Genomic DNA, 25,860 nt, shown 5'->3' with positions numbered 1-25,860 from the left:
TATAAATAATTTATTACAACAATATGATAATTATATTTCTAATTATTTTTAGTGCCCTCTAGTTATTATTCCTTTTAAATGAGTAGTACATTAATGTTTTGATTTGTTGCATATCTTTATTATCACTATTCAAGTTGTATTGACATAGATCATATGTTTTGATTCTAAATGTTTTGTAAATAAAAATTTTTTTTCAATTTATTGTATAATTATATTAAAAAATGGAAAATGATAGTCCTGTAATATATGGCCTTGAATTTCAAGTATGCAATATAATTTAAATATTTAAAATATAAAATATTTTAACTATTATTACTTTACAATATATTCTTCTGAATCGTAAACTTTTACAAATAATAATTTAACATATATTATCCGAAATATAAATCTTATTATTCATTCTCATATAAATTTATAAAATTTAAAATTTAAAATGTGATGAAATTAACACTTGAAATTAATATTTTTTAAATTATTAATTAACCATTCATATTTTCTTTTATAGACAAGAGCATTATCAGCTCAAACAGCAGAAACAGATATTGTTAGATTTTTAATTGGAACGCAATCATTGAAATTTAATAACAATCAAGTTCATTTAGTAGAGCTTAATGAAGAAACAGGTGGTTTAAAGACTCAAGTATTTCATCATTCCATTGGAGAAATTTGGTCTTTACAGGCTTCTCCTACAGATCCCAATGTATTTATTACTTGTTATAATACTTTAAATGGTAATTATGAAATTGTTTTTTTTCTTTTTAATCAAAATAATAAATGTTAATTACATTTAACAAAACAATTTCATTCAGATGATGGTTCTTGTCAAATGAAAGGAGCACTTTGGAAGCTGCCAGAATTAAAAGAATATACAAATGATATTGAAAATCTCAAAAACATAGCAGAAATTGATACCACACTATATGGTACAGATCTTAAAACTATTGCTTATCATCCAATGGATTCAACAAAAGCTGTTTCAGTTGTGGATAATAAATTTATATTGTGGGATTTAGCTAATAATGGTCCACAGGTAAAAATAGATTTCAAAATTATTTATCAACAAGTATATTTTTTATTATATTACTTTATTTAGGCTACTACTTCTGGTACTCTAGCTAGTAAAGGTCAACCTCGTTTTACAAATGGAAAATGGAATCCTCATAATGGTTGTAATCAGTTTGTTACATTAAATGAAAATAATGTTCGTGGGTGGGATTTCAGAAATCCTACTGAAGCTTCTTGGACAATTTTATCTGCGCATTCTCAAATAATTAGGTATGAAGTAAAATTTTAATTTATTTTTTATTGATTTTATAATTAATTATAAAATAATAAGTAATTAATATTAATATTACATTCAGAGATTTAGATTTTAACGTAAATCGTCAATATATTTTATCTACATGTGGAGATGACGGTTACATGAAATTTTGGGATATTCGATCATCTTCTGAACCAGTATTGTCTCGTATGGAACATTCACATTGGGTGTGGAGTATTCGAATTAATCGTTTTCATGATCAATTGGTTTTAACTTCAAGTAGTGATTCAAGAGTAATATTATGTAGTATTGCTTCGATATCTTCAGAATCTTTTGGACATATAGTATCCCCTGAAGATGATTGTACACAAAATGATTATAATTGCAAGAAAAACAAGTAATAACTAATAATTAAATCATATTATAAATCAATTTATTATATTATAGAAAATTAAATTATATCGTTTTTAGACTTGAAGATGGAGTTGTTGGTAGATATGAAGAACATGAAGATAGTGTTTATGCAGTTGAATGGTCATCTGCAGATCCTTGGACATTTGCATCATTAAGTTATGATGGTAGATTAGTTCTTAACAAAGTTCCAAGAAAATATAAATATCAAATACTGCTTTAAGTGAAAACTAACTTATGAATATAAATGAAAGATAATTATATATATATAAGGGATTTACATTAAATTTTATTTAAAAAATCTTATTTAAATTGTTTAATTTCTCTAAAAACTGAAAAAGTTTTTATAAATATAGTAAATATTAAACTATATCAGTTTAACTTGTGTTTATTTTATAATATTCATAATATTTCATAATTTATTTCATAATCGTTCTGAAATTTTACTTGCTACATTTCTTAATTGTCCATAAACTTTTGATGGAGGACTACCCAAAATTAAATTACATATAGCTCTTCTTGCTAACTGTATGTTTTGAAAAGAACCGAGTATATGAATTTTACTATCTGCCAGTACAATTCTAGTCTTTGTTACATTTTCTATTGTAAATTTTGTTCTTCCACTCTTTCCAGCCAATCTTCCAATTGCTCTAGAAAGATGGTCACCTTTTAAAGGTTTTACATCTTGAATTTCAAATGATTCTACAAATAAATCATCTAAACGTAACAAAGCTAAGGCATCTTCTACTTCAAAACCATAAATAAATGCTTTTATAAAATCTGCTCCTTTCTGTAGATTAGCAATATCAGGAGTTTCTGGAGCTGTTCGTAATTCTATATTTCGTGTTTTCAAATTAAATCTAATTTGTAATTGCAAATGTTCAACGATGGGTGTAAATATTTTCATCCAATTTTCTTTTAAAGGAGTATATCTATGAGCAGGTACAGATATCTGAAATTATTTTAGTAAAAATATTTTAATAAAAATATTTAACATATATTACATCATCAAATATGAATCGAATTAAATTTTTTACCTTTCTTTGTTCATTGCCTTGTACAGTTTTAGCTTTTTTCGAGGTTATATACGAATTTGTTTTTCCTTCTATACCATTAATTACTTCAACCTAAAAAATAAAAATAATAAAAAAAAATTTAAAAATTTAGAAAAAAATGTAGTTATCTAATCTAAAAGTATCAAATATTATTCAAATAAATTAATTTTTTAAAAATTTAACATAACCTTTTTACTTACTTCCATATGACTTTCATTTGCATGTCGCTTTTTTCTTTCTTTAGATTTAATAAATTCATTTGTTCCTGAATTATTCTTTTCTTCTTTATCTATACTCATTTTTAAGAATTATTTATTTACAAAATATAAATTATATAATTAATTGTATAACACTGAACGAATACTATCTCGTTTATATTATATATATCATATGCTCTTTTATATTGATATATATTTATAGTTATATACATATATATAATAAAACGTAAGCATATAGCAGTGACAAATTACCACGTGCAGTTTTCAAGTTTATGCTGTAATTCATAAATATTTTATATATATATTTTTATTTTTATTATATATATATATATATATATATATATATTTATTTGTTTATTTATTATATGATATGTATTTAAATATAAAAAAAATAAATTAATAAATTTATATAATAAAACTATTATTATCTCTATTATATCTCATAAAAATATAAACGTATAAATAATTATATATATAAACCCATGTTTATAATACTATTCCTATGAAAAATACAGCTCTTAATTTTTAATAAATAATATTTGGCTTCTATTATGGCAAAGTTTGCCTATTTTTGGCATATACATCATTTTTCTTTGCGATAGTATATTTATATGTAAGTAAAAGATATTTTATATATTAATCAAAATATATATTTAAAATAGACATTTAAGATATGAAAATTATTATATTATAAAAACTATAAATTATTTATATTTTATTATTTTTAATTGCAGATAAAAATAATATAAATTAAATTAAATTATTTTGAATTTTCATATTTTTATATTCATACATTGTTTTACGTTTACGAATATAATAATAAATTTATTGTCCATATTTTATATAAAAATATAAAACTATTTAATACTTATTAATAATCTTATAAAGTAATATATAAAAAAATATATAAATATATAGATAATATTGAAATTACATAGAAATATATAAAGAACAAATTTTTTTATACTTACTATTCAAAAATATATATATTTTTATTGACTTATTTATAAACTATTTATTTTAAAAAAATTATGATTTTTTAATTTGATAAAAAGTGAATTTAATTTTTAATTTTTTATATTTTTATTATATTTTTATTGTAAACAAATATTATTTATTATTCCTATATTTTAATAATTGTATTCTTTTGGAAATAATTTATCTAATTCACAATCTTTATATGAAATAAAATCTTGTGAAATTATTAAATATATTTATATCATACTTTCACAAAACATATTTTGTTTTAAAATAAATATATTTATAAAAATTTTAATAAACAAAATTGAAATTATATGTCATTCATAAACTTTGAGTAATTTATAACTAGAAATAATTGATAAATATCTAACATTATTTACATTAAATTCATAAATTTAAAAAATAAAAATTTGTTTCATATTATCATATTTCAATTATTTTTATATTCTAAAATATTCTAAAACATTAAATGAAATATATTTTTGAAAAAAATTATATTATATCAAAATATTTTAATATGTTAAATATAAAATTGATGAAATAAACATTAATAATAATATTAATGATAAAATAATAAAAATTATTATAATTTTAAAAATATATAAAAAAATAATAATTTAAATCTTTTTGTATTTATTATCCTGAAAGAAAATATTTGCATATGTTTGCAAAATATTATTTGTTTTTTATCACAAAATAATTATTGTTAAATTATAACTAGAAAAATTGATATAACTACAGAATGTATTTCTCTCATTATAAATGACCACAAAATCACTTTGATTTGACAAATATATATGTGAAATATCAAAGTAATTCATGAAACTGGGTATGATACAAAATAAGCAATTGCATCTTTTTATAACACATTTTTCATTATCCTTTAAGTTTATGGTAATAATTAATAACAAGAAAAAAACCTTCGTCAATGTGTCTACAATAATTATTAAAAGGTACAATTAGCAAATTACTATATTGTGTATCCACTTTGTGTAATAATAGGTAATAATATAATTGTAATATTTTTCTCGTAGCGCGATTTTCTTCTCACGTGCTATCGTTTTCTACAAATATAATATTGTATCTAATTTTTTATTTATATATATATTTATATTTATATATCCACTTGAATTATTATCAATCATTTACTTTTACTGCTATTTATATCAAATACTAAATTAATCAAATACTAAAAATACAAATGTTTTGTATACAGCAAGTTTTAGAGTCATCAAGTTTCACCTAGGAGTTGGTGATTTAAAAACGCATATTCATATTTGTGATAGAATATTAGTGGCACTGCAAACAAAATTAAGGAGCTTGTAATGCATTCATTATACATACATACACATGAGCATAAAATTGAACATTTTAATTGGTATAATCATTATAGTCTGCATGAAAATAATGATACATTATGTGTTTATGAAGCACACTATAAACACCAATTATTTATTGAGCGTTACAAATACACCATCTTTTAAAAATGTGTTGAATATCAACAATTGTTACATATTACAATCAACTTGTGATCTTTGGTGTATTAGTATTATTTGTATTATAATACATACATACTACATATGCAATTATATGGCAGACAAACTTTAGAAGCTCCTTAATTATGTAAACATGCAAAATATTTACTTATTTTTAAAATATCTATATTTACACGCAAGAAAGCTTACTTTCTTTATAATAATCATATAAATGTAATATTCAATAATAAAATTATAACATAATAATCCCTAACTTATTTTTCTATTTTAAAGATAAAATATTGTACATCGCAATTACAATTTATTTCTTTCCTGCTGATTCTTAAATTGTATTATTAAATTACGGTACTTTATATTATACGTGATTCTATTACAATATAGGGCTGAATCAAATTAAACGCATAATTTGGATATTCATTTCTTTATATGTTTTATATACAGCATAAATTCCCACCATGTAAAATAAGCATGCTACTATTTACAATATATGAGTCAAGATCTATTGAAATAAATTTTGTTAAACAAGCAATGTTCTAACTAAATAATTTAACTTAATATTAAAAATAGAAGAAAATTTAACGAAATTATTCAAAATGATTTCATTCAAGAGATGAAATTTGTTAAAATTTTTCCTATTCAAAATATTACTCATGAATTCAATACTTAATGTTCATATGACAATATTTTTTTAAAAGATACTATTTGATAGCCATCAAAGCTTCTATAAAGAATATGAAGAAAATATTAAATTTTATTCAAAATTCTTTATGAAATTTAAAAATTATGAAAAATGAAGAAATAGTTAAAGGAAGTTTATTTTAAAAATTTTAAATGTGATTCTAATTCAAATTAGAATTTATTCACTTATTAAACAATACAATTTTAATCGGAAAAATAATCATAATATAATATTTTCTTCATTTCTGAAATCTAACCTGCAGATGCATATTTACTTAAGACAAATAACGGAACGTACACAGAATTATGGAACAATTGCATACACATTATTGTAACATTTTAAATGCAGATTCTCAACATAAAAAAATGCTGTGATGGCTATCACAGGTTCATTTAAAAATTCCAATTCTCAACTGTATAATTTACATTTATACAATATAAAACTAGATTATCTGTTCACAAAAACAATTGTTCATATACAATAGTTCATATACATCACATATATACATACATAATATAATATATACGTATGCGTACACATTTTTATATACTTTAAGTGATGCCAAAAGAGTGCTTCTAGTGTCGTTAGTGCACAATCACAAAAAATAATTAATAGTATGACAATGTTGCACAATTTGAATTATTACTAATTTAATAAAAATTTAAACAGTTTCTATATACAATGAAGATGTATCTTTACAAGAAGTTATTTACAAAATATATTCATTTATATATTACCTATCAAATTAACATTGTATTATTCGTTTTTCTATTATAATTATTCTTATTATATTTATATATTTATGCATGATTTATCCCAACGTTTTGTTTATGTTTTATAAATAAAATAAATCCTTCTTAATAATTCTATACTTTTGCCTTTTGCAATATTGTGACTCAAGACAAACTTTTTGCTGAAAGACTATGTTCATTGAAATGACAAAAAATACGATTTTTTAATATGTAATATAAATATTTGTTATAATAATGACAAAAATCTTTCACAATAAAGATTATATTGATTGAATATATTTATAAAAAAAAATATGATTATTCTATATTTTAAAAATCTTTTTATGATAAATGTAAATGTAAATTTAAATAAATATTCTAAGTTATAAAATGTTACCAAAAACATTACTATAATAAAGAATTTTCTATATAACTATTTGTATAGTAATAAAATTTATATAATGAACAAATCAAAATTCATACAAAATATGAACCAAATATTTTTAAACAAAGTCTATCAGCAAAATTGTCAGAGAGCAGCGACTCAAGCCCCACCAATCAATGAAATTTGTCCTTGAGAAATGTACATTATTTATGGCAGTACAGTCAGATTTCATTTTAATGCATTAAAAATTTCGACTTTCTTTTACCATCATTAATCTGTATATGTAATATCTAATAATATTAAAAAAAAAAAATTTTTTTAAATGTAAAAGATATTAATTAAAGATATTAATTAGTTGTTCTTCATTATTTTTTATTGTTCTTAATTTTGATTAATAATCTATTTATTAATAAAATAATATTAGATATTCAATTAATAAAATTTTGACTATATAAAATTTTGTTTATATTGAGGATGTAACACAATATTTTACAAAATTATTAAATAAAATTTTTTTTCTATTAATTAAATACAGAATTATACAAGCTTGGCAAAAGAAAGTTGCACATTAAGTCGGCAGTTTTGGATCAGTTCAGTTACTTAAGATATAATGCATTGAGCAGATTATTCTGAGTAACTAAACTTTGCTGTTTAGGAGTAAAGTGTAATTGAGAACGCTTAGACGGTAACAAAAAATAGTAAAATATTTTTTATTTTTTACTTTTATGATGAGCACTTTAAACATTTAAAAACGTAACAATCCTAATGTCTATAAAACAAATTTATTTCAAATATTTGCATATTATGAAATATAAAATTTATCTTAATGAAACTCAGCATATATTCTATTGCAACAAAAAATTTATAATACCATCCAGCACTCCAAAAATACGATACTCCTGATATATATATATATATATATATATCATATATATATACATACATACATATATATATATATATATATATATATATATATATATATATATATATAACACACACAGCAGCATTGTGCGGTATTGACGCATGCAGTTTCACCAGGTGGGGTCCAGCCACACGGCGATCATATAACCATTTGTAATAGATACACAATTAGTCGGATAGGCCTTGACGAGCGACGGTAGCTAATCACTGTCAAGGTCACTTCCCGAAGGTCATTTGTTTTCTCGGGATATTCGCCTCCGTTTTGCTTGCTCCGTTGCTTCAGCTGTTACTAAAACAATGTTCCCGCTGTACGAGGTGTCTTTAATTAAAATGGTATGTGAAATGTATAATTTATATACATAAAAGATAATAATAGTAATGTAAGCAATAATGCATTAAATACTTAACATAAAGATATATATATATATAAATTTGTAAATCTATATATAAGGTGTAATAATCGTAGACAACTTTGAAGGATTGATTTTACAAACCAAAACATAAGTTAATATATGAAAATGTCGATTGAAATTTATTTATTAAGTTATAAACAATTGAAATTTGCATTAGGCGAAACAAGACAAATAGAATGATAATATCTATTTTTGCTTCATTTAACATATCATAAATATATTAGCACCTTGTATATATAGTGTTTGTTTATCAAATATTTTTTATTTATAAGTTGTGTCATAATATGTACAAATTTTACATACCAGCACCACTTCGAGTTTTTCGTCTAGTAATATCTTCTGTAGATCTAGACGCACCTCTTGTATTGCTTGCTGGTGTTGCCAATGGCGAAGTTGTGTTCTGTCGAACAGATCTTCTTGTTGTAACTTCTCCTAAGGATTCATTATTGGATATGGAAGTACCACGTAGCCTTTCCTTTCCGGCGGTAACTATCGCGGTTGTATTCGGTTGTTTAGTAGTTAACAAACGGCTCTCTCTTTGCACTCTATTACTGGCATTGAAATTTGATATATTACTGGAATTAATTTGACTGCCAGAAACAGTTGTGCTTGTATTTGTTCTAGAATAACAAAAATTTATTTACGTAGCGGGGCTCTCAAATCTCTGACAAATTCAGATATGCTGCTGCTAAAAGAATGCTGAACCGATGTTGCTTACTTTTGATCTTTAGATTTTGGAGATGCAGCGGATGTTTCGTCTGATAATCGCATTCTTGCTTTTCCTACAGATTCAATCAATGGCTCATCATCAGACGAATCTACTTCTACCACAATGGGACCTAAAAATACAAAAATATCTGTATCAAAATATTCAGGTCCGATTTAAAAAATAATATTTAAACAATGTAAAAATAATTGGTCATAAATTAATGACTGAGATTGAGAGATAATCATTTAATGTTTATGCAAATGAAATTAATAAACTATATAGATAGATGTAAATATATATTTATATAAGAATACATACAAAAATATGTATGTATGATCAAAACAATTTCAATAATTTAGTATGACAATATTTAGAATGATCAATTATTATTGGCACTTTTATTAACCTGTTTTTGGCAGTCCTTATTATTTCATGGAATAATATAAATAAGCAAATACATATATTATATCTAATGAAATTTTTATAAATATTTATATCCATGTAATTTTATCACCTGAAATATTAGTTTAGTTTTCAAAATCTTAAACAATGTTTTGCAGGAAATATTAAATGGCGAAAACTGTTTTATTTTAGGTGGAGGTATCTTAAATATATTAAGATCATTTTTATTTCTATGTCGTAGCACCTGTTATAACGAGTTCAACGATCTAAAAGGTGCATCAAGGTTACTAAAAGTAACCATTAAAAATTCATATAATTTATTTGACAATTATGCATCAGTTTGCACTAGTAATTCTCGTTCTTTATCTTGTCTCGTAGTCATCCTAAAAACTGTATACTTTTTTGAATTTATCTTTTTTTTTAAATTATAATAACTACTGAAAATTTATTCATTTTATAATATACTACTAAACATTTATTTTTTATGTTCTATAAAACATTAAATATTTACTTAGGCCTGGTTACTGCCCGTTTAATGACCAGATTTACATACATCAAAATGGTTGAATGATTTTCAACTGTGTCCATTTTGAACACCTTCCCAAGAAATGAGAGAAATATCTTGAAACTTTGTAGAATAGGTCATTGAACTCACTTTAAAAATTGTTATCAGGTACTGATAAAAAAAGATAAACATCCATTTAAAAAGATGGAGATGACCTTAATATGTTCTTAGTATGTTCTTGACCACCTAAAATGAAAATCTTTGCATCACATGATAATCCCCACAAAACCATGTCTTTTGTAGGAAAAATGTTTTCATAATTCTAAAAATAGTGATGTTGTAGGTAATAAAGTTACATGAGATATTTTGTATAATATATATCAAATAATATAGCAAATATATTATAACAGAAAATAATATTACTAAATTAATATAATGAAAATAATATAAGATAAACACCTTTTTTAGTTTTAGCCAGTATATTAAATCCCTTTTTTGGCTGTTCTTCTTTAACAGGTACTTGTTTTTTTAAAGCAGCTTCATCAACACCCATACAAGCTTTTATAAGTTCTGCAGCATTTTCTGAACATTTTCGTTTTCCTGGTCGTGGTTGTGGATCATCAGCAGTGCTGGATGCTACAGAACTTTCACTTTCCTGACGTTTTCTTTTTCCCACTTTTATTGTCGTATTAGGAGATAATTTAGATACTCCTAATTTAGGACTTGCTTTAGCATAAGGTGATATGCTGCGTCTCTCTTCTAATTTATTAGGACCATGAGGACTACCTTTTGGAGTCTTTATGATATCAGGACTATTTAATTTTTGAGATCTTGTTCTTAGAGATCTCTTCTCATTAGTATCATTCGGTATTTCTATTAGAAGCTGTTCTAACAATGATTTTGGTGGTCTTTTAACATAATCATCTGTATTATTAGAATTCAATCTTTCTACAAATTGTGTTTCATCATTGTCTTCTATACATATAACATCTTGTCTTCCTTCTAATTCTTGTTTTCTTCTACGTTTTCTTTTGACATGTTCAACATCACTCGAATCCACTTCTGGATTTTGTGCTGCTGGGCTTGGAGTTTCATCTCTTTGTAAAACTACTGGATTAGAGTATGTATATAATGGTGGAGTAATTCTAATTGGTTGAGGATCTTCACCAAGAGGTGATTGAATACCTATGTTTATATCACTTGCATCATTTACAATTTTCTTAACCAAATCATCTGCAACTTTTTGAAGATTCATAGAAGATTCCCTAACAGATATTTGTTGATGACTTTGTACATTAGATTTTTGGTTTTGATCGGTACATTGTTCTAACTTAACAGATGTTGCACTTAAAGAGTTTTTTGTATTATCTGATCGATCATTTTGCCTTGTATCATCAACTTTTTCATTAACATTAGATTCTACTTTGATTTCAGAACTAAAACTTGAACTACTAGAACATGAGTTGTCTACCACCACCTTAGCCTCATTTGTAAGTGTAGTATCAAGTTTTTCTGTCTTTATCTTATTATAAGCAACATGATTTTGTATTACAGGCACACCATTATTATTTTGTCCATGAGGTTCATCATTTAATCTAATTGCACTATTACCATCTATGACTGTTTTTACATTGTCTTCAGATGCACTTTCTGGGGTTCTTGACACTTCATGTTTAATATTTGTCTTACCCTGATCATGCTGATTGATAGAAGCTTCTAATTTAATGCTACAATTGTCTTTTTCAGAAAAGTCATTTGTTTGTTGCTGTGCGCATTGTAATAAGTTATCACTATCCACAGTATTGGATATAGAAGTAGTCACAATAGTCACAGATCCTGACACTAGAGGGCTGGATACACTTTTATCAGTCACTTCTAAACTAGGAATCAAGTCACTATGACCACCAGTTCTCTGTATTGTTGAAGTTGAATTTTCACTAGATATATTTTTTGTGTCATGTTCACTGGAATTTGATATATTACGATTTAAATGATTTTCAAGATAACTTGCTACAGACACAGGACTTAACCTTTGCGGGCCACTGGATTTTAGAAGTTCCGAATGGGAATTTGAACACATATCACTACTACTAGTTGAGGAAGGCACGTTCTTATTGGTGATTGGTAGGGTAGATTCCCCTTGAATAGCAGTCTTTGCACTGCTTTGTGTTACTGATTCAGTCACTGGCCTATGCAAAGGAGATTCCCCTTGATTTGGTGATTTCTCTGACAGAGCATCCATTGACTCAATACCTGAATCTTCACCACCTCCTCCACTGCTGACTCTTTCTACACTTGCATCCACACCAATTGCAATTGGAACTGTAGTTTCAAGTAATTTTTGTTTAACTTTTGCTTCTGTTACATTAATTTCTCCAATTGGTAAAGTTGGCTTGCTGGTAGGTACATCAATATTTTGGGATCTGGGAACTTGGTCCATTGAGTTTCCTATTGCTGAACATTGTGTTTTTAATAAGCTAATTCTTTGTGTATTATCCACTTTGTTTTCTACTATGGATCGATCAGGTTGTTTTACATGATTTTGAATCACTTTTTTATGACCAATATGTTCTATTTTATTATGTCTGTTAATGATAGTATTTGCATCATTTTTTGAAACTATGTGTTTTAATTTCTGATTAATAGTTTGATTTTTTGTTATAATATTACAATTTGTTTTGCAATTATCTGTTTCTGTTTTAATTTTTCCAGAAATAATCCTATTTACAGTTGACTGTGTATTTTTCATAGAAGTTTCAACATGTGTAGGTACTTTATTTTCAATATTAGTAGATGGATTTGAATCATTCTGTGTAGATATAATTGGTGGTACTAATCCAGAAGTTTCATTTTCAAATGATGAATTACTAGCAGATTTTGTATTTGTATTCGTACTTGTATTTGTATTTGTATTTGGAACTGTACTGGCTGAAGAACATTCAGAAATGGTCTTCTGACTATTAAAATGTGTGGTTTCTGCATCTTGAGATTCTGAAATATATTTTAAAAAATAATTAATGGAATATATTAAATAAGTAATATTTATAATTTATGTACATCAAAATTTAATATATATAAATATAAAAGTATTTATAGTAATATTAAGACAATATATGAAGTAAAATTATAACTTTATATTTACCTCCTAAATGCAGATCTTTTTCATCCATTAAACTCAATCTTCTCCTTTTTTCTTGACTAATTAAATCTTTTTTTACACCATTTACTTCAGTTAATCTTGAAGCAACAGCATTTAAGGTATTCTTTTCGATTGATCGAGTAATTTCACTATCGCTCGTTCTTCTAATTTCTCCTACTTTTTTGACAGTATTGAAATCATTGCCAGTCAGAAGTGTATCAACTTTTCTTACAGACTGACTTGAATCACCTTTATAATTAAGTTTTCTCCATTTTGCTTGATTATCTAAAATTCTACCACCAGACAATAAATTTTGTTCACGATGTAAACCATCTCCTGATTCTGATTTCTTTTTAGAATCTCTTCTTTTAGTTTTTCCTGCAAAAATAAATGAATAATAAATAGGATAAGAAAATTATTAAGAATTTACAAAATAATAATATCTTATAATGAATATAAATCTTATTATGAATGTAGAATATTCTGATTTAATACATTATAAATAATATAATATAAAAAATAATGAAATAATATTAATAATTAAAAAAATATTTTCGATTCTTAATTTGGAGAATATCTTACCTCCTCCTATTTTATGTTCCTGTACATGATTTTGAACCTCTAATTCAACTTGATTTTTTGTTAAAGATTGTTGTGTATTCAAAGGTTGATTCAAAATAGTGGATTTATGTTTTGAAGGGGATGGTATTCGACTGTTTAACGGTATATCATCGACATCGCTACTTTTACTTGAACTTGGTTTTGTAACACCAGTTTGTACACGTACAACATCCATAGATAATTCTTGTTTTAAGGCATTAGGTTTTGATACAACTGTTTGAAGTATATTATTAACTTTGCTAATAGAATTGGTACTGTTAATCATCGTGTTATTAGATAAAGGTAATTTAGATGCAGATGAAGTACCTATAATCATGCTTAAAGATGACTTTTTTTGCAACAATTTGTTCCCATCTATACATTCTTTCATTTTTTTTAATTTCCCTCTCCTTTTTATATTAGTAGGATCAGACTCACCATCTTTTAGGGATTTCTTTTCCTTTTTTCTGATTTGTACTACAGAAGCATTACGTCCTCTTAAAGAAATGTGTAAGGGAGGCACTCTTGGTTCATCACCAGTTCCTGAGTTGGGAATACCAGTAAACATTTTATTTACTGATTTATCAGCTTTTCTAATCGGTGGTGTATTTACGAACGAAACATCAACTTTATAAGCTGGTGTAACAGGTTCAGATTTTTCTAATTTTAGTCTTAATTTGATTTTCTCTCCAGGCATCGGACTTTGTGCGGTTTCTCTATTAGATTTTATTCTGCTATGCTTCAAACTTCCTTCACTGGCAGTAGATTTCACTGTGGTTTCGGAATCTGACTGATCCGTATTTGTTGTTGTATCATTTCTTCTTGAGAAATTACTGTCTGCATCGTCGTCGGAAAATATGGAATTTGATCGATCATTTGATGGCGATGGAAAGGAAAAGAAATCATCTTGGTTATCTACTGCACTTTCTGGTTCTGAATCCGAGCTCTCACTAGGCATTGGTTCCAAATGTCCAGTTAAAGGGTTAATAAGAAATTGTCGTATTTTACCAGTTGATGTATATTCTGGTTCAGGTGTCTCTTCTTTAGGATTAGGAGATTCAGAAGTTTCAACCTTAGTAGCAGGCGAAACAATATTACTATTAGAAATATGATTAGTATGAGATCCACATTGAGAAAAGGCACCTGAAACCTGATTCGTAGTTGGCAGACGAATAGTATTAACCTGAGCACCTTGTGGAATAGAATTATTTTGTGCGTTCCACGTGGTCCCATTAGCAGTACTAGTTGTAGTTTGATAATTTCTGCTTAAAATATTTTGACTTTGTCCATAACGAAAATCAGTTGTGGCATTAGTGTTAACATTAACATTTTTAAGTTGATTATGATGTAATTGTTGTTGCACATTCAATACTTGATTTTGTTGTCCTAAATGGGACTGTGGTGGAACTTGTTGTCGTGAATAAGGAGGTGGAGTTTGTTGACGTTGATTATTTAAGTAACTTAGCCGTTGTTGTGGAACATTTATGCCTACTGACGAATGTTGCATTAATTGTTGTTGTTGTAAAAGTGGTTGACTGGAAACGGATGTAGGCTGTAACGATGTGACATTTTGTGATTGTACCAAAGATTGTTGTTGAGTTGAAATCTGTTGTGTAAGTAAATGGGGAGAATTTATATTTTGTTGATTTAGTTGTTGTTGTTGTTGTTGTTGTGTTAAATGAACTTGATGTTGCTGTTGCTGTTGGAGAAGTAATTGCCGTTGTTGCAAAGGTGTTCGAATTTGCTGTCCATTTACTGGATGTCTAATTGGAAGTTGACTTTGTAATTGTACTTGCGATGGTCTATAAGCCAATTCTTGTCTGATGGGAAACTTTTGCTGTATTTGTACTTGAGCATGTAGTGATGATGCAGGTTGTTGTATTTGTCCACTAACAGAAGCTTGATGTACTGCTTGCTGAGCTATATTTTGTGCAACGCCACTAATTACATTAACTGGATGTTGTTGAGAAATAGTTGAAGATTGATTAGCATTAACAGTTGCAAATGCAGATGTAGAAGATTGAGATAAGTCAGAAACTACTGCTGTTCCTCCAATAAGATCCTCTGTTCTAAGAGAATCTAAATTCGGTGGTGATTCATTAGGTGAAGTTAAATCTTTTCTTCTAACTGTTGGTTTTTTAGTGGGTCTCATACGATTTGTAAGTCCAGAATTATCAATAACTGCTGGTGGTAACATTTTCTGACCAGGTATCACATTATTTGGATGCGTGTTAGCATCATTTTGTAAAAGATTAACAAGAAGTGGACTGGACAAAGCAACTTGATTTCCATTACCATTTGAATTCCCTGCCAGATTGTTATTGTTTGGTGACAGACTAGATGTAGTGGTAATTGAAGACTTGTACTGATTTGTTAACTGACCAACTGATACAACTGATTGAGTAGTAGTATGACCAGCTGTTAATGTTGTTACTGTCGCCAAATTCTCTTGAGCAGGATAAGGCGGAGGTGGCTGAACATGATGTTTAAATTGCATTGTATTTTTAATTGTGGTTGCTTGTGATTCACGATTATGAATTGCTTGGGCAGCATGTGTCATACTGGCAAATGGGAATGGACCATTATAATTATTCCTAGGCGAAGCACTGGGATTAGTTACAGTTTGATTTCCAGAGGCACCAACATTGTTACTGCCTGATGCGGACTGTACAGATTTTGCAAGAAAAGGTGGAATAGGATCACAGTCTGTGGGTGCAACTACATTTGGAGAACGAAATTGTGGTACTTTTTCAGATGATGTACCTGAAAAGAACACAAAGAACACATGTGAAAGAAGTTTTATATATTATATAAATTCAAAAATATTTTATGAAACAATTTTATAAAATATGTAAAACATACCAGCTGCAATTATTTGAGCCACATTACGTAATGCTGAAGAAATACTAGTTGTATTACTTGGACCAGGTAAAGCTGTTGAAGGTTCACTATCCATATTAGATGTATTGCTAGTGGATTCATTTTGAGATTTGGCACTATTGTCTTGTGAAGATCCTGAACGTAATACAATTTCCTGTGCCTCTCCACTAAAGCGATTAGCTATCCTCAATGATATTACCTATTGTAATCCATAAAATATACTTTATCTATTGTTTTAATTTTCTTTTATTTTAATTTCATTATTATTATAATTCATTGTTAATAAAATATCAAATAATATTATTTATTAATATATTACCTGATCTCCCTCAACTTGTACTGAAAGAATTCCAAGTTGTGTAAGTGTTGGAGAACCCTGGGCTGCTAATTCTCGAAGACGTAGTGCAGCTTCTCTGGGTATTGAAAATGTGACTCTGACAGAATTCCATGGCTCTACCTTGTTTACTCTTAAACCATCGCCATTATCTATAAATCATAAAATATCAAATATAATAATTAGATACTCAATATTAGTATTATTAATATATAATTAAGTATTATTAATATATAATTAATATATAAATTTAAATATAAATTTATAATTATCATCTACAAATATTACCTTTGCAAAGCAAAGATTTAAGATGATCAACAATGATTTTAAATTTGTGTGGAAACTCTGGATCTTCTAAATTACCTTCACACGTTATGACTGTTTGAATTAGATCACCATCACTATCAGCCGCCATGACTATAATATACAACAAATTAATATCCTAATTATATATATATAAAATTTTATTTAAAATATAATAAATATGTAAGTTTTTTTATAATTAAAAGAGAAGATTATTTATTTAATTTATAAAACTTATAAAAACTAATCAGAAATTAAAAAATAATTAATTTTTTCCAATAAAAAATATAATACAATATATTATAATATTTTGATATTAATTAGATGTAAAAAAAGAATATAAAAAAATTTATATTTAATAAAATATAAATTATACAATTATAGATTGTAATTAATATAATATTATATAATTCGTTATACTTACCAACCACAAATCACATACTACCCAGAGAGGTTCAAACGCCTCAGGGTACCACTAGAATATGTGGTGATAAGATGTTTGACTGTCGGTTTTAAACCGACAACTCCAAACCACTCCAACACTAACAAATATATTTATTGTTTCTATAGAACAAAATAATATATTTTCATTAGACAAATTATATAAGCTAAACAATTTATTAATTTAATTTTATAATAATTTATAATAATTTCATAACTAAAAATTTTAATTAAGATAAATTTAATACAAATCTATCTTGACATAATAAAATAAAATCATTTTATATACATATATAAAATATATGTAAGGCATAATTTAAATAAAAAACATATTTTTTAATAAAAAAATTGATTAATGTATAATTTATAAATTATAATTTTAAAATATAAATTATTCATTAATGATTATATAAATTTTTAATTATAGCCATATTTATTATTTTTTATGAAATATTTTTAATTTTATTACATATTATCATTGAATATATATTCATCTAAAGATATTTAAAATTATTTAAAAATACTTATAATAAATTTATCTAAATAAAAAATAATTTAATAAAACAACTTACCGATTATAATCTGAAAAACAAAAAAAAAAAGAAATAAAAAAAATAAATTAAATATTTTCATAAAATGATAAATTATCTTTATAATATTTTTTTTTAAATTTATAAATAATATATAAATTATTATGATATAATTTTTTGTAATAATTTATACTTATTAATTATTAAACATAAATATTAATTTTAAATTATAATCATAAAAAAAATTCTGTTAAGAGTTTTAGAATAAAAAAAAATTAAATTAAAATGTCAACAATAATTATCCATTACAAATAACAAAAATTTAAATAAAAATAATTTAATTACATAAAATATTATATATTATATTAATATTAATTATTTAATATAATTTTATTTTATTATGTCAATAAATTATATTTAATTTAATATTTATCCATAATATATATATTATAAATAAATATAACAAAATTACAAATTACGAAAAAATTATATAAATATTTAAAAACTTATAAATTGAATCAACTTTGAATAAATATATTAAAATAATAAAGCAAAATTTAAATATAATACAAAAATATCAAATAAAAATGTAAAATTGACAAGTGGAAACAAAACAAAAACGAAAACATAGTGCATAAACAAAAAGTGAGGCCAATGAGCATTACTAGGTTATAATTTGATCATGATTTTTGTCAAATTATAGCGATTAATGAAGAAAATACAAAGTTCGAATCAATTATACTATTAATATTTACCGAATCAAGAGATATATATAGCATAAATAATTTTGGACCAAAACCTTACTACTCACGAACTGCAATTAAAATCTTTTGGGCCATAAGACAGGGGCACAACTTCTATGTGGAAGAAAATAGGTTATAGAATATTTTTTTCAATCAGACATAAAATGTAAATTGTTGCGCTAATCGAAATTTAGTATCCTGTATAAACAACAGCTGATTTTGACAATTTCCATAATGATTTTCGATAAAATAAGGCATCCAGAGCACTAGATATCGGGGGGCCACCATTTTGTCCGTCGGGGGAGGTGTACGTGAAGTGGGCTCAAGCATGCTCAAGATAGACCGTCAAAAGTCTGAACATTTTTATTTTGCAGCTTCCTTGTATACTTGATAATTACGTATGCTTACCAAAACAAAGTTAAAATTCAATAATGAACAGCATGGTAGCCAACGAGCCTCACTTCAGTCTTTACACAGAACGATTTCATACCGTATGAACACAAGAAAATTTTAACGTTACCCCATTTCTTTCCAACTTCGTGCGGGATTTCTCGCGTTCAAAATGCACGGAGCCACACCACAAGAACACTAATTTTAATCTAAAATATGCCGCGCAAGTCTTATTTCACTTTTTGCACACAGCGCGCGGTAGGAATCACGAAAAAACTCGACATAATCGGTAATATAAAGGGACAAGTCATAAAACGCCATGAACAATAACAAGGAGCCGCCATTTGCAATGCGAACAACTGACATGCGCAAATCAATCGCGCGGGGCATATTGGGTATTTGTGAGGCGCCATCTTGCTATTCATTTTACATTTAAGTTTTCTAACCTTCCAAATCATTTATTAAGAATATGTATTATTGTATTTATGAATTTCATATTTTATATAAATTTAATATAATAGAACAATTTATATTAATTTAAATGATAAAAAATTGTCTATTATAATTTTTAATGTTATATAAAATTTTTATTTCTATAAATAAATAATGTACGATTAAATTCAATATTAATATCATAATAATAAAACAAAAATATTCAAATTTTTTATTTTAATATAATGTTAATATAATGTTTTTTATATTTAAAATTTATTATTTAAAGATATATTTAGTATAATTTTCGTAAGTTTAATGAATATATGAATTTATATATATTTAGTAATTTAATTTATATTTCTAAAATAAATTATTTTAAAAAGATATTATATTAAATAAAAATATATATATATGTATATAATTTTTTTACATAGAAAACTTTAGATTTATTTAAATTATATGTTCAATTTTATATTTAAAAATCAATTTCTTTTTATGACATTTCTTTATTATGAATACATATAACTTTAAATAAATTTTTTATAATACCACTATTATTTTATTCATATATATAATATTTATCTATAAAATAATTATTTAGTTATAAGATTCCATAAGTCCAGCTTCATTCATTATTTGTAATGATTTCATTGGATCGTAAGTTCTAAAATATAATAAAATATTTTTATTATAAAAAAAAAGGCAAAAAATAAAAATATATTGATATTATTACTTATAAAATTCTTCAGCTTTTCGTTCAAATCTATCAGTAACTAAAATCTTCCAACTCATGCCAGTAAAAGTACAAAGTAATGCCGCTATTCCCAAAGTCCTTCTAACTCTTGTAAGATGAAGGTCGCGAAGCTGAGGCTTTGGTAATTTTCCTTCTGCCATCTGAAATATTTTATATGACAAAACAAATAATGTACATGTTTCATGTAAATTGTATATACTCATATCATTTACATAAAAAAATTGTTTTTTTTTACAAATGAACATTTTTATTTGAAGGATTAACTCTTTTTATTTCTATCTTTAATATATATTTTTACAATTATTACAATTATTAATATTATATTAATATTATTTTATCATAACACATAATATTAATCTATTGATTAATAAAATCTATTTATTAAATATATATTATTTAAAACAAAATATATAATAAAACAAAAAATTATTCGATTTATTATTCGATATGATATAGCGAAATAAATGAAAAATCTATATTTTATAACTTTATTTCGTTATTTAATATCCTAAAAATGATACGCATGTTAATTCAATTTCGATTATATGTAATATTTATCAAATGAAATAATTCAATTTCTAATAACATTAATTATAATAAATTTTTCGCTGAAACATATTATGTAACATTCGATATTTTTTAAAATAAAAATAATAATTGATTTAATTGTAAAAATATACAAATATTACTAAAAAAGATTATTTATATACGTTTACTTTTAAATAAAATGATGTAGAAATTCACTCAACTTTAGACGATGTTTTATACACAAAAGTAACGTCAATAGAATATACTTACTTTATTCGGAATTTACTGGAAGCCTTTCGTAAACTTACAAACTATATGCCATATAAATTGTAGATGTGTTCTGTAAGCGATCCTTTATAAGTCTATATATTTTTAAATGAAACTGCTCTTATATAAAATAAAAAATGTATTATTTAATTTAAAAAAATTATATATTTTCTATATTAAATTTAAAAATAAATTATTTTGTAATAAAATAAATTATATAATTATAAAAATAAAATTGATGTATTTATGTCATAATATATTTTTAAAATGTCATAATATCTTATTAATATAAATTTATCATAAAATTATTTTAAAAGTATCAATTTAATAAATACTAACATTTAGTATTTTTAAAATTATATAAATTATTATCTTGTATTATAAAATTATATAATATCTAATTAATTTATTAAAAACTAAATTTTTAAAAAATATTTCTATTGAAATAAAAATAAAAAAGGAATAAGTTTGTATTTTTCATAAGATATAAAAAATGGTATTAAAAAAAATTTTTTTTTTAAATGTTATCCATAGATTATATACAACATAGAGTTAACAGTTAATATTTGTATATTATAGATTAATGATTTCAAAGTCTTATAATTTTCATATCATTTTCAATATTATACATTTATTAAAAATATATATACAATATATAAAAAAGCAAAAATGATAAAAAATATATATATACTATATAAAATATATATTTTTTTTAAAAAGGATTCAAGTTTGACATATAATATTATCAATAAGCAGTGAATTTTGTTAAAGGTTTTTGATTAGTAACACCATCTCTTTGTGAAAACATTGAAACTTCGTATAATTATTGGTAATAAAATGAATTATTTAAATATTATAAATGAGATATAGAATCTAACATCATAAATAGAGGAATAATAGGATATGAAATGCTCTTTCGTGTTTGTAGAAATTCAAAAATCATTTTGGTGTCACATGCGACATTATCGATATATTTAGTATAAAAATTGTACGATATTATTATATTATTAGTAGTGAATTAAGTTTTATTATAAAAATTATAAATAAAATTTAAATGTTCTAAAATAGTTTAGTTGAGAAATCAAGAGTACTTCCAAAAATCTGTCATTGACTAAAATTTGACTGAAATTTGATTGAAATTTTATATATAAATAACTTTATTTTAAAAAATATAAATATAAAATATTTAGAAAAAGATTTTTAGAGATTTGAAAATTTCATCCATCTTCTTTAAAATTTTGCAAAAAATATTTTATTATTTTTATATCTACTATGTTACCGATACAGCATTGATTAAAATAAAATGAAATTTAAAGATTAAATGTAAAGTTTTTATATCTCATTTGTAAATAAATTTCTAAAAGAATTTTCTAAGATTTTCCTAATAAACTATTTACATTATTATAATACTCGAAATATTTATTCTATGTTGCATTAGTTTCAAAATTATAATGATAGTAGTATTAGTAACATACAATTAATATCTATTATTATAATATAGATTAGATCTATTCTAAATAGAAATAGATTGATTATACAATGTATTTTTTTGATTTAAATCCATAAGATTTTAGCATTTCATTATCATTTTCGTGTCACTCGCATTATTATCAACAGAATGCAGAATCTGATTGTGAACTTTAAGTATTTATTTTGGCAAAATATACATAAACAATATAATAAATAGATAATTAGATATATATTTTAAAACAATAATCTGTAAAATAATCAATTGGTTTGATTGTTTAGCAAGATAGCAGAAAGAAAAATGAATATTATAGTTTATTTTTATAATGACTATTAGTATCATTTTTGACATCTTTATCGTTATAATTTCGATTTTTGTAATTTCACTGAAGCGTTGCTTCATATTTTATTTATTTTACATTCTGCAGATCTCAAATTTGATATTAGATTTGACACATTTTAAGCCCAATATAAAAGTAATCTATGAGTAATAGATTTTTGACTGATTTATACATTTTTAATATCGTAGCATTTATAGAAATAGATAAATAATAATCGCAAATTTTTGTATACAAAATTACAGATCATACGCATAAGAAAAATTTTATATAATGGTAACAATCTTTTTTTGCAAATGTTTTAAAAATTAATCGTTGAGTGGCGATAACATACAAAGAAAAAACTTTTAAATCTTACAAAATCCTTTACAAAACATATTCAAAAATTATCAAAATCAATGAGAATCCTTTATTTCTAGTTAATCCTCTATTTGTTGATTAATCAATGTTAATTATTATATAATAAGCAATAGTAATATTTTATATATCGATCACAAATCAGCTATGATATTTGGAAAAGAAAGAAAAAAGAGGAAGATTTTATGTTTACTTAAATATAAAATTTTAGAAATTTATTGGTTTCCAAGATATTAAAAAAACTTTTAATGCTATATTGAAAACTACGTATATAGACATTATTATATATTGAATACTTCCTACTATTCAAATATTATTAATAATTGTTATTAAATATTATCTATATTCGCTATAGTAGTTGTTATTATTAAGTTAGTTATCAAGTGTTAAGTTAAATCGATAGAAAGATATCATTTCTAAATTCTATCTATAAATAATATCAATATAGCATCGTTTTTATTATATGAAATAATAGCAAAGTAATAACATTTGTTACATTTGCACAGTAAATATTTTTTACTTGCACATTGATTTTTTTTATTTCGTCTTATATATACTTAATATATACTTCCTTTAAAAGTAAAAGTATTTATTTTATATTATTAAGAAAAAATATTTTTTTTTACATTATTTTTGTAGAAAATACACAAGGAATAAAAGGTAATCGAATACGGAAATAAAATGATAAAAATGTTTATGAAAGTTTACTATTATTAAAAATATTCTACTTATAGATAATTATTTCTTTTCGAAAAGGCTTAATAATTTTCATTTTCTTCAATGTATTTTCGAGATTTCATTATATGTGTATGTGGAAAAAAGGAATGAGTTATCATAATAGCCTATTAATATTATATTTGTGTCGAGTTTTTGAATTTTTCTTGATACACGACATATTTTATATGAATGATTAAATTTTTATCATTAATCCATTTAATTCGATATTTGATGATGATAGTGAATAAAGTTGTATTAATTCACATCTGGATAGGTCATTCAATGTATTAATAATATCTATATATATAGTTTTCAATATTAATAATACTAAAAGTTTTTCATTAATATTTTGGAAATCAATAAATTCCCGAAACTAAAACTTTATATTTATTCTTTCTCCCTTTTTTCTCTCCAAATATCATGTTTCACGATTGGATATCATGTGGAACTATAATTTAAATAATATATATTTTTAGAAAGAAAAATTAATTAATTTCAATTTATATTTTTACTTAATTACTTATCTTTTTTCTTTTTTTGATCAATTATTTTTAAAAGAAAAATTCTATTTTTATAAAATGACATTAAAAAAATCTTTACCAATGTTATTTATTTATTTAAAAAATTATAAAGATATAATAACATTAAAAAGATAATTCTAATAGTATTTTATTTTGTCTATACATGTAATATAATTATATTTCCAGTAGCAATTTATAGTAGTCAACTGACGAATAGCAGACGTAATAGCTATAATGATCTCAATATCTATAAGATGTCTCGTATAAAATATAGGCGACATGATAATTCTAGCTTATCAGTAATTGAGAAATCAAATATTTTTTTATCTCTATATAATATAATATGACTTTTCATAGTCATAAATATTTGCTGCATAACAAAAGAATCCATAGCAAGTTGGAATGTTCTATGAATTCTTTAAATTCGAAAGATTTTAGAATAGAAAGAAATTAAAATATAAAACAATTCTTGGATTAAAATTAATATATGAATGAAATTAAATTATTACAATGATTGATAGCAATTAAGTGGAAGATTGATATCATTGCAACATTAATTATTATAATTTTGGCTAAAGATTATATTATATTTTATTTCAATATTTCATGGATCTGAAAGAATATCCAAACTTGCTGTAGGTAGTATGATGATTAATAGATAATTAGTTCACGTTATTTAGATATTAGATATATTATTAATTTGGTTATTAGGATATATTATTGATTTGATTTGAAGCGATGATTATATGCTAATACAAAATATTATAAGCATATAAGCAAAATTCAATAGCAAGAATTTTTTGCAAACATTTTGAAAATTAAAGTCGAATAGCAATTATATGTATAAGAATATTGATTTTTACAACATATTGAAAAATTTGGTAAGTTTCATTTTCTAGATAATTATCTAATTTTTTTAGAAAATTTGCTGAAATTAATTTGAGAT

At 24.1% G+C, this 25,860-nt stretch overlaps 3 protein-coding genes and 1 long non-coding RNA gene across 14 annotated transcripts; 2 read left to right on the top strand and 2 right to left on the bottom strand.

Moving 5' to 3' along the window:
- The first annotated feature begins 40 nt into the window (after positions 1 to 40).
- On the top strand, positions 41 to 2,044 carry LOC100865885 (EARP-interacting protein homolog). The gene is made up of 6 exons (XM_003689680.3): positions 41 to 263; positions 506 to 731; positions 810 to 1,030; positions 1,094 to 1,275; positions 1,362 to 1,658; positions 1,733 to 2,044. Exons 1-6 carry the CDS (start codon positions 222 to 224, stop codon positions 1,893 to 1,895), a joined length of 1,131 nt encoding a protein of 376 aa, XP_003689728.1. The 5' UTR covers positions 41 to 221; the 3' UTR covers positions 1,896 to 2,044.
- On the bottom strand, positions 2,045 to 19,928 carry LOC100870488 (uncharacterized). Of its 9 annotated transcripts, XM_086916197.1 has the most exons (13): positions 19,549 to 19,928; positions 17,851 to 17,990; positions 17,412 to 17,540; positions 17,109 to 17,275; positions 16,772 to 16,988; positions 13,892 to 16,672; positions 13,313 to 13,687; positions 10,630 to 13,161; positions 9,273 to 9,393; positions 8,858 to 9,174; positions 2,928 to 3,016; positions 2,710 to 2,799; positions 2,045 to 2,624 (listed from the first exon to the last, which is right to left on the bottom strand). In XM_086916197.1, exons 3-13 carry the CDS (start codon positions 17,536 to 17,538, stop codon positions 2,097 to 2,099), a joined length of 7,344 nt encoding a protein of 2,447 aa, XP_086772323.1. In that variant the 5' UTR covers positions 17,539 to 17,540; positions 17,851 to 17,990; positions 19,549 to 19,928; the 3' UTR covers positions 2,045 to 2,096. The 9 variants fall into 9 exon arrangements, 7 of the variants coding, with proteins under 7 accessions (XP_086772323.1, XP_086772314.1, XP_086772316.1 ...); XM_086916188.1 differs by lacking the exons at positions 2,045 to 2,624; positions 2,710 to 2,799; positions 2,928 to 3,016 and adding an exon at positions 8,291 to 8,430; XM_086916190.1 differs by lacking the exons at positions 2,045 to 2,624; positions 2,710 to 2,799; positions 2,928 to 3,016 and adding an exon at positions 8,307 to 8,447.
- On the top strand, positions 8,386 to 17,092 carry LOC147658546 (uncharacterized). The gene is made up of 3 exons (XR_015294837.1): positions 8,386 to 8,474; positions 11,605 to 11,660; positions 16,544 to 17,092. It is a non-coding gene; the product is annotated as an uncharacterized LOC147658546 (long non-coding RNA).
- Positions 19,929 to 20,451: 523 nt separating the features above from the next.
- On the bottom strand, positions 20,452 to 21,762 carry cype (cytochrome c oxidase subunit cyclope). 3 transcript variants are annotated; one of them, XM_003689682.4, is made up of 3 exons: positions 21,518 to 21,762; positions 20,699 to 20,859; positions 20,452 to 20,629 (listed from the first exon to the last, which is right to left on the bottom strand). In XM_003689682.4, exons 2-3 carry the CDS (start codon positions 20,857 to 20,859, stop codon positions 20,563 to 20,565), a joined length of 228 nt encoding a protein of 75 aa, XP_003689730.1. In that variant the 5' UTR covers positions 21,518 to 21,762; the 3' UTR covers positions 20,452 to 20,562. The 3 variants fall into 3 exon arrangements, with proteins under 3 accessions (XP_003689730.1, XP_012351002.1, XP_086772337.1); XM_012495548.3 differs by having other exon boundaries at positions 21,436 to 21,553; XM_086916211.1 differs by having other exon boundaries at positions 21,469 to 21,535.
- Between the last annotated feature and the right edge of the window lie 4,098 nt (positions 21,763 to 25,860).

Source organism: Apis florea, unplaced genomic scaffold, assembly GCF_048593485.1.
Source record: "Apis florea isolate Af1SG1 unplaced genomic scaffold, ASM4859348v1 contig_2190_pilon, whole genome shotgun sequence".
In the NCBI taxonomy this organism is placed as follows: Eukaryota; Metazoa; Arthropoda; class Insecta; order Hymenoptera; family Apidae; genus Apis; species Apis florea.
The sequence above is the reverse complement of the archived record's forward strand: the minus strand, read 5'-3'. Positions and strand labels throughout refer to the sequence as shown.

What these genes read in the sequence shown, in the direction of transcription:
- cype (XM_003689682.4), bottom strand. Translation starts at nt 20,859, where the DNA reads ATGGCAGAAGGAAAATTACCAAAGCCTCAGCTTCGCGACCTTCATCTT. An exon ending in AAAGCTGAAGAATTTTATAA is followed by an intron (nt 20,630 to 20,698) that starts GTAATAATATCA and finishes ATTATATTTTAG; the next exon opens with AACTTACGATCCAATGAAAT.
- LOC100865885 (XM_003689680.3), top strand. Translation starts at nt 222, where the DNA reads ATGGAAAATGATAGTCCTGTAATATATGGCCTTGAATTTCAA. An exon ending in TAGCTAATAATGGTCCACAG is followed by an intron (nt 1,031 to 1,093) that starts GTAAAAATAGAT and finishes TACTTTATTTAG; the next exon opens with GCTACTACTTCTGGTACTCT. An exon ending in TATAATTGCAAGAAAAACAA is followed by an intron (nt 1,659 to 1,732) that starts GTAATAACTAAT and finishes TATCGTTTTTAG; the next exon opens with ACTTGAAGATGGAGTTGTTG.
- LOC100870488 (XM_086916197.1), bottom strand. Translation starts at nt 17,538, where the DNA reads ATGGCGGCTGATAGTGATGGTGATCTAATTCAAACAGTCATAACGTGT. An exon ending in GGAACATAAAATAGGAGGAG is followed by an intron (nt 13,688 to 13,891) that starts GTAAGATATTCT and finishes TTATTTTTGCAG; the next exon opens with GAAAAACTAAAAGAAGAGAT. An exon ending in CAAATGAAAGTCATATGGAA is followed by an intron (nt 2,800 to 2,927) that starts GTAAGTAAAAAG and finishes TTTATTTTTTAG; the next exon opens with GTTGAAGTAATTAATGGTAT.